General features: G+C 63.2%; 1 protein-coding gene across 2 annotated transcripts; it reads right to left on the bottom strand.

The window, feature by feature from the left end:
* Positions 1-159: 159 nt before the first annotated feature.
* Positions 160-8,199, bottom strand: ASPHD2 (aspartate beta-hydroxylase domain containing 2). Of its 2 annotated transcripts, none has more exons than XM_085075701.1 (4): positions 8,062-8,199; positions 4,775-5,846; positions 2,369-2,482; positions 160-1,602 (listed from the first exon to the last, which is right to left on the bottom strand). In XM_085075701.1, the coding sequence occupies exons 2-4, from the start codon at positions 5,652-5,654 to the stop codon at positions 1,493-1,495; spliced, it is 1,104 nt and encodes a 367-aa protein (XP_084931827.1). In that variant the 5' UTR covers positions 5,655-5,846; positions 8,062-8,199; the 3' UTR covers positions 160-1,492. The 2 variants fall into 2 exon arrangements, with proteins under 2 accessions (XP_084931827.1, XP_084931828.1); XM_085075702.1 differs by lacking the exon at positions 8,062-8,199 and adding an exon at positions 7,744-7,921.
* Between the last annotated feature and the right edge of the window lie 473 nt (positions 8,200-8,672).

Here is an 8,672-nt window from a genome sequence, read left to right as displayed (position 1 = left end):
AGTTTCCATGGGTTGGGTATTTAAAGCACTATTCTTGCTCAGTGTATCACTGGCAAACAGGCCCCCTCCCACTTCTCCCCACCAGCAGCCAGATAAGCAGGACTTAGCCCCTCAGTGTTTGCTTGACCCTGGACTCATTAGAGCAGCAGGCAAAGCCCATTCTGTTTTCAGCACAACTGTTTATTGATAATCTTTGCTTATCCACTGTATGAATGTTACCAACCTTCGGACAGAGCCAGCCTGCTTCCCCAGGGCCTGTGTCCAGGTAGCCAATGCGTGTAGAAATCATGCACTTCAGGTAGTCTGTAACAAGACGGGTGTAAAAAATACCTCAGATGTATTTGAAATCTCTGCCTTGCAATCGAATCACTGAAAAGTCTGTAAAGAAGTTGTTGGGGGACAGGGCTGGTCCCTCCCGGGCAGGGCATGGAGGCAAAAGGTCCCCAGCCAGAGCTGTGAGCATCCACCACACACTGTGCTTTGGTGGGGGTGTTATAAACCAGCCCCCAGACCCCAAACAGACCCTGGTGCCAGGGGACTTCAGGAAAAGGGTGGTGGTCACTGGGTGGGCAGCACCCCAGGGTGGGGCCTCATTGCTCAGGCTGCAGAATTAACCCCCTTGGGAACCTCTCCTGTGGTGTCAGGTCCATGGGAGTTGCCGCTGTGTGTGCCTGCCCTGGCTCGAGGAAAGGAGAAGATGGAGCAGCAGAAGGAATGGTGACCTCCTTTTCTTCCTATGGACAGACAAAACCCCCATTCTCTGTTCCCAAACAGCATCCCTGCCCCTGCAGGGCTTGAGGGTTGCACATAGAGCAAGGAGGGGATTTGGGCAATTGGTAACACCCTTGGTCAGACTGAAGAGCACGACTGTGTGCGCTGTTCCCTCAGTAGGGTGGAGGTTGGGGCTCCTGCCTTGCTGGGCTGGCGGTGGGCTCTGCTCCCTGCCTGGGTGACAGAGGGGTTTCTGAGGGCAGGAGGGCTGGGACACCAAGGAGGAATCAGGAGCCCCACGAGGGCTCTTTGTGAGCAGAGCTGTGCCCTGCCCACCCATCAAACCCAGCCTGGGGGGAGCACAGTGCCCATCGCAGCCCCCAATGTCCGTCTGTCCATCCATCCGGGACCGCAGCCGGGCAGGGCAGGCTGGTTGGCTGTTATGGCATGTGTGTGTGTGTGTGTTGTTCCTTTGATGACCACGAGAAATTTTACATTATTACATTCAAACGAACACCCTTGGGTTTGTTACTCTACTTCTGAACACCGCAAAACACAGTAGCAACAGAACACGAAGGAGCAGGGAGGCAGCGAGCCCCGGCTGGGCCAAGGCGCCGGCGCTTGGAAAAGAATCCCTGAAGCCAACGATGGAGGAAGGAGATGGGCGCGGATAACACGTCGCAGTTTCCATTTACAAGACCCCCAGGAGGGAGCACTGAGGCCATGTGCCGGGAGAGGCCCCGGCCGAGCTGCCCTGAACCCACCAGGCCGGGCAGCGCCGTCATCGTCCCGGCGCGAAGATGAAGTCGAGGGCTTGGCGCTCGGCCGCGGCCACGTTGGGGTGCCACAGGTCCACCATGAACACCACGCGGGGACCCTCCTCTGGGGCACCTGAGGGGACAAAAGCACAGGGTGAGGGTGGGGAGGCACCTCCCCAGTGTAACTCAAATAAACAGCTGCTTTCTGGGAGCCCAGAGACTGCTTTGCCCACCCGGAGGATTCCATCCACATCCTGGATCTGTGCAGGGAGTGGCTGCTGCGCCACTCCAGCTGCCTGGCCCTGCACAGATCTGTGCTTCCCGACCCCACAGCAGGGTTGGTGTGGAAGCAGCAGCTTTTGTTCTCCCGCTCTCTCCCCTGCGTACAGCAGCTCTGCTTGATGCTCCTGTGCCACGGGCGACTAATGCCGGTTAATCCGGGAGAGCTGGAGCAGAACAGCCTCCGTCAGCGGAGGAGGGAGGAACAATCCAGCGGGCGTGAGGCTGTTCCCCGCTGTGGGAGACAAAGGCGCCGCTGGCACGTCAGCACCGAGCTGCAACAGGGCCAGGGGAGGCCCAGGCCGCGGCATGGCAGCCGGAGCTGCCCTGCTGAGCTCGGTGCTACAGCGGGGAGTCACCAGGCCCTGTGCCGGGCTGGGAGGGCTGTGACAGCACCACGGGGAAAGAATCCCTGAAGGCCGGATGGGAGGAAGCCGTGGGCAGGCTGAGGGGACTCTGCTGGGAAAGGGTGGCAGGATGTCCCAGCACTCTGAGGCTGAGCATGGTCATAGGGAGCTCCACCATGCCAGGGCAGCAGGAGAAGGGACAGGGTGTGGGTGTCCCCCGACTCGTCCCCAGCACCAGAGGGGACAGCACAAGGCCCCACACGCTGAACTCACCTTCGTGGAAGGCCGTGTGCAGGAAGGAGTCGTCGAAGAGCAGGCAGCGGCCCTCAGCCCAGCACTGGGGCTCGCCCCCCACCACCAGCTCGCAGTTGCTGGGCGTCTTCAGACCTTCAGGCACAAAGAGAGAGAACAGGAAGGATCAGGCTGTGCTGAGTTCCCCGTGATGGGGCAGCAGGGAGTGAACAGTGAACTCCATGTGAGCCCCACGCTGCTGCTGAGGGGCTGCTCCCCTGCAGGGTGTGACCTGAACCCCAAGCCTGGAGCAGCTCAGCCCCTGCCCACTCCCTGTCTGTTCCCCCATGCTCCTTCACTGTCCCCAGCGAGCTCAGCACCACAGGCAGTCACTTTTGTATCTGGAACAGCTTCCCAGTCCCCAGAGCCCATGGCTCTGAGGTGTGCACAGGGAGCCAGGCTCCTGGGATGTTTTCCAACTTCAGGACCAAAGGCAGATCCTGTCCACTCCTTCTTCCAGCCCTGCAGCAATGACCCTGCCCCAGGCAAAGCTGGGGGAACAGGAACTGTTGTCCTTGGGCTGGAAAATTGGCTCAGTTGTGGCTCTGCCACAAGCTCCCCATGGACCTGCCCTGGCTCTCAATCCCCACCCTAGGTGCTGCCTCATGGGTTGCCTCAGGGTGACCCATGGGGCTGCAAGGACGGAAATCCAGGGGGGTCACAAAACCCTTATGGTGAAGCAGCTCTGTGAGGGCCACATGAAGGACAATCACAGAAATAAAATGGGTCTTTTCTTAAAATACCAGCACCAGCCAGGGTGGTTTCACAGGGGTTGATCCCATCATCTCCTGCACCAAGACTGTCACCCCCCACACTGCTGGGGACACTGGAGCTGCTGCAGAGCCATCCTGCCCCGAGGATGCGGCCGTGGCGGAGAAAGGGGTCAGGGCTCACGTGGCTCCCGAAGGGTAACGATGCAGCAAACGAGCAGGAGGGATCCAAGAGCGATGCCAAACCCAGCGAGCGCAGCAGGGACTCCCAGCTGCCCGGCAAAGCTGGGACTACAAAGCTGCTGTTTCAAAGGCTGCAAAACCCAAAGCCATTTCCCTGCACAACAGCCTCAGCTGGAGATGCTGGAAAGGGGAAGCTGACCTGCTTGGGAATGCAGGGAGGGAGCAGCCTGCAGCCCTTCCATCCCACCTGCGCCCTCAGGATGCTACCCTGGCCCATGGATGCTGCCAGTGCCTGGAGTAAATCCTCATGAGTGACTTGCCCCATGGATGGTTGTGCTGGCTTTGCTGGCTTTGCTGGCTTTGAAGATCCAGCTGCCTGAAAAGGCAGGTAGTCTCTTAAACACATCCATGCCCTGGGCACAGCAAGAGCTGCGTTCCCAGCACCAAGGCGGGGGTGTCAGTGTGCCCCTGGCCCAGTGCAGAGTCCCAGAGGGAGGGGAAAGGAATGACCCATGTCGCTTCTCTGTCCAGGGCTTGTGTGCTCCAGGTGCATTCACCTGAACCAGCCTGGACATCACTGGCTCCTCCCAGGAACCTGTCCCAGCCCCTGACAAGGGGAGCACATGCCCCAGTGCCCCAGAGAGAGCGATCAGTGACAGGCTTCCTCCTGGCACCAGCAAGGGCACGTCCCAGCTGATCTCCTGGGATCAGCTCTGAAAACAATCCCCATCCCAAACAAATGGCCAGCACTGCCTGGGTGTGTTTACCCGAGCTGTTGGCTGAACAGGCGCGGTTGGTGTTTGCCAGCCGGGCCCGTGCGGTGCCTCCCCCGGCACGGTCGGTGCTGTGCCAGCCTGGCCATCTGTGCCGCGTGGGCTCTCCCCGTCCCTGCCCGCTGAGCAGGGAGCACTGTACCACCAACCCAGCGCCTGACCCGCCACAGGGGACACCCCGGGATGCCTCCCCGCTCTCGTTTGCAGCTCTGCAAACCCCAAAGTAGCATCTTTGCTCCTGTTCAACTGTATCCCATGTGGAGCACCTGGGATTCCCAGGATTCCAACTGCACAACACATTTTCTGGAGCAGCACCCCAGGCTGCCCCACATCCCGGGGTGGGAGAGGGACCTGCTGGCAGAGAGGGGTGTTCAGAGACCCCTGTGTAAAATCAGCCCCATATCTCACACCAGCAAGAGTCCATGGCCCTGGGTCAGCAGGAGGAGGAGGTGAAACCCTCCTGCTGCTGAGCTGGAGACCCTGGGGATATCAGGTACCCAGGGACTGAGCACCGGCCTCTCCTCAGGAAGCTACTGCCACCAAAGCCACCAAAACCTCCCTCAGGCCAAGGCAGAGCAGGTGTTGAGCCCCTCGGGGCTGCAACTGGTAGCTGAACCCCAAAACCAGAGGGTGCCAGAGGCTTTTTTGGGGCTCCTGCACCCATGCACAGCCACAGTCCCCCACGCCCTCCCGACACACGAACCACGGCGCCAGACACTCACCGAGGTGGCAGCGGATGCGGATGTTGGTGGGCCCGTAGTGCTCGGCGATGACGGTGCCCGGGCTCAGCACAGAGATGCAGGCGTTCCCAAAGACATTGTTGCCAATGCAGGTGCGGAGGCTCCCGAGCAAGCGGTACGTCCGTGGGCATCTCCGGCAGTTCCTGGGCACGCACATGCCCTGGTTCACCAGGTAGAAGGTGAACCACTCCCCGCTGGGCGTGCTGTTCATTTTCCATCCTTGAGGGAGGCTGCAGTTTGAGAACGCCTTGTACAGGGTCTCAAACTCGCACAGGATGGTCTGGAAGTTGCGCTCCAGCAACTCCACGTCGTGCTTTTGAGCGTCCCGGGAGAAGTAGGGCGTGGTGGGCAAGTCGGGCAGGAAGAAGACTTCTGGCTTCTGGATGGAGGGCCGGCTGTTGAGGTAGCGGCCCTGCTCGCGGATGCCCTTGTGGATCCTGCCCATGCCGGACCAGGAGTAGCGCTTGGCGTACTCCTGCAGGTTGTGGTAGAGTTTCTGGTTGAGGCCGTCGTGGTGCGAGCAGCGCACGCACTCGGGCGAGTGGCAGTACACGAAGCCGTTCTGCACGCCGTTGGCCTCGGCGCTCTGCATCAGCGCGTTCACCGTGGCGTAGGCGCGGGGCTGCTCCCGCCCCACGTGGTAGCAGTACCACACGAACAGGACCAGCAGGCAGGCGACGGCCACCAGGGCCGTGGCGTCGCAGTCGCGGAAAGACTGGATGCCGGTGGCGATGCAATCCCGGAGTCCGTCCAGGGACCAGCTCCAGTCTGTCAGCCACTCCAAAGACATGGTGGTGGTGCTGGGAGCGTGCAGCGGGGCCCGGCGGTCACTGCTCGTGGGGCTCAAGGGCACCCACACCATGCAGCCGGGCCGGGGCGCGGCGGGAAGGGGCTGCCATGGGCGAGCGGAGCAGCGGCTCTGCCCAGCGCTCCCGGGAGCTCTGCATCGGTGGCGGTGCCAGGCAGCACCCCTGGGTCAGCAGCCACGTGCCCGGAGGGTCCCCGCTTGTGCTCCTGGGCCCATCATCCTGAAAGGCCGTGCTGGAGGGAGGCTCTGGGGAGAGAAACCCAGAGGGGTTAGGGACAGGGCTGCCCTGTGAGGTCCCTGCTGCGGTCAGTGCATGGGACACAGCTGGAGGGGATGGTGGATCAGGAGCTCTTTCTACCCAGGAGCCAAACATCATCCCAAACTGAGCAAACCTCCACTGCTCCCAACAGCATCTTCCACAAGTATCCAAATTAAAGGCAGAGGGGAGACCCAGACCCCATTTCCCACTGCCCCACTGACCATCTTCCCTCCTGCTCATCCTCCAGTTTCTCTCCTAAGCTGCTGCCTTATCATGTCTGAAATCTGGCTGCTAAGTGAATAGACACTGAGAGTAGACACTTCACAGCCCTATCTGGCAGCACATCAGCTTATCCCCTCCATCTAACAGCTCTGAAGTGATTCTCCCTCCAGAGACTGAGCTGTGGGAGAGCCCAGAGCTCAGCCAGCAGCACATGGCCACAGGGCCAGCACATGGCTATTGGAGCAGGTCAGGGTGGTGGCAACAGGGGCAGGTCAGGTTGGCTTGTTTGATTTCCCCAGCTCATCGGTAAGAGCACTGACTCTAAGAAGCAGGATGGGTTTATGAGCCAGGGAAGCCATCCAAACCCTCTCTAGCCCTTCCTGCCAAGGTCCTGCAGCCTCTCAACGCACATTTCCTTATCAATGGTGATGGGGATGGGCTGCAGATGGGATCTGACCCTGCAGCAGGGACGTGCTGCAGGGCTGGAGACCTGGGATTCAGGCAGTGCTACACCCCAGGGAGGGACATCCACACACCCTGCCTCCCTCCACCCTACTTCCTTGTAGCATGCTGCCTGCATGCCCCATCCTGGGATCTGCAGTCCACGTGGCACATCACAGCCTCCCGGGAATCTCAAGATAACTTTCCTCCATCTCCACGGCTGGCATCCCTCCAGACATTCCCACTTCTCCCGCCCAGGCCTCAGTTCCTGGGGTGCAGCCACAGAGTCGGTCCCAGGGGTGTCCCCCAAGGCTGGCACAACCCCCGTGCTCCCCAGGTCAGAGTAAAACCCTGCAAGGGTGGCACGGCACAAACACGGCCCCACTGCTGCTCCAGGGATGCTGGCAACACCTCAAATCAGGGGGAAACCACCAGAGCAGCAAGAAATCCAAGCCCCCATGTCACACGCGGCCTGCCTGACCCCATAACCTGGGAGCCTCAAGCTGCAGAGCCCTGGGGTTCTCTGGGCACAGTCTCTGTGGGATCCAGCCCAGGAGCTGCCTCCTGTGCTGGCACAGACACCCCACTGCAAACCTGCCCAAGCCCACCTCCACAGAGGCTGGGCAGAGCCCCAAACATCAGCATCACTCCCAACAGACACCGCATGGCTGGGACCATGCAGGGCACCCAGTGGGTGCTGTCACCTCCCAGCCACAACCCTGCCCCGAGGTGGGTCACATCCAGCACCCCTGGCCTGACATCCCAGAAAAGGCTCCTCAGCTAATGACAGCAGCAGAGCCATTCCGGGGAGTGGAGATCAATTCCACGTTGCACCGAAGTTGTGCAGGACGTGGAGGCGAGCACCGTGCCAGCAGCAGCCGCGTTACATAAGGAAGGCAGAGGCTTCGATGCAGCACAAAGTTGCATCTCGGTGGCTCCGTGGTGGCCCCGGCACCTCCTGGAGGCAGCGGGTTCTGCTCAGCCCGGCCAGAGTCCCCAGGCCGTGGGCCCGCGGTGACAGGGACGCGTGGCGGGGATGTCCTCGGCTCGGCACGGCTGGCGTCGCCTTTGGGAGCAGCGTGAGGAGCAGGAGCCTCGGGGTGAGGCGGGATGCCCGCCGCCACTCGGGAACCGGAGCGGTGGGTGCTCCCTTCACCCTCTCCTGAGCATGCCACCCCGCCGGTGCCACCAGAGTAAGTGCCACCCGCGCGCTGCTCTCACCCAGTGTGACGGTGTCACCCGGCGTGGCGGCGTCAGCGGGTGTCACCGGTGTGGCCGCATCACCCGGGGTGGCGGTGGCACGGCCGTGCGGCGTCCCATCACCCGGCGTGGCGATGGCGCGGCCGCGCCGGTGTCCCATCACCCGGCTGCCCGGTGGCACCTGCCGCCGCGCCGCCCCCCGGCCGTGCCGCCCGCCCCGCGCCGAGCCCCTGCCCCGGCCGGGGGGTGGCTCGGGCTGCATCCCCGCCGCGGGCCCCGCTGCCGCCCCTCGCCCCCGCCGCCCCCCCGCGATGCGCTGCGGAGCGCTGCGGTACCGACCTGCCGCCCGCGCCGGGCCGTGCGGGGCCGTGCGGGGCCGCGCTCCCTCCGCGCCGCTCCGCCGCCGCCGCGGACCACAACTCCCAGCAGCCCGGGCAGGAGGGGCCGCGCCGCCCCCGCCGGGACCGCGCCGGGCGGCAGCTGCGGCCCCGGCCCCGCACAGCCCGCCCGCCCCCGCGCCCGCCCCGCGCCGCGCCTGCCCCCGCCCCGCGCTCCCGCCCCGCGCCGCCGGGAGGGGCCCGCAGGGGCGGGGGAGCGCCGGGGTTGCGGCACTCGGGAGGGGTCCCGGCGATGGGGCGGCGGGAGGAGGCGGCGATGGCCCCCGAGGGAGCGCCCGTCCCGGCCGCGGGCACCCCGGGACGCGGGGACACGGCTCCGGGGACGCGGGAGGTGCGGGGGCACCGGGGGTGCAGGGGGACGCGCAGGGACAGTGCCTCCAAGGATTCAGGCGCCGGGGGCTGCAGCAGTCTGGAGATGCTGGTCCCAGGGGTGGGAGCACGCAGGGATGCAGCCACCATGGGAATAGGGAAGTGGCTCCAGGGACACAGCTATTAGGGATGCAGCAGCTGGGATGTGCAGGATGCTGACTCCAAGCACGCAGGGACACAGGG

The sequence above is a fragment of the Lichenostomus cassidix genome, chromosome 15 (assembly GCF_008360975.1).
Source record: "Lichenostomus cassidix isolate B80296 chromosome 15, HeHo_3.0, whole genome shotgun sequence".
NCBI lineage: Eukaryota > Metazoa > Chordata > Aves > Passeriformes > Meliphagidae > Lichenostomus > Lichenostomus cassidix.
The sequence above is the reverse complement of the archived record's forward strand: the minus strand, read 5'-3'. Positions and strand labels throughout refer to the sequence as shown.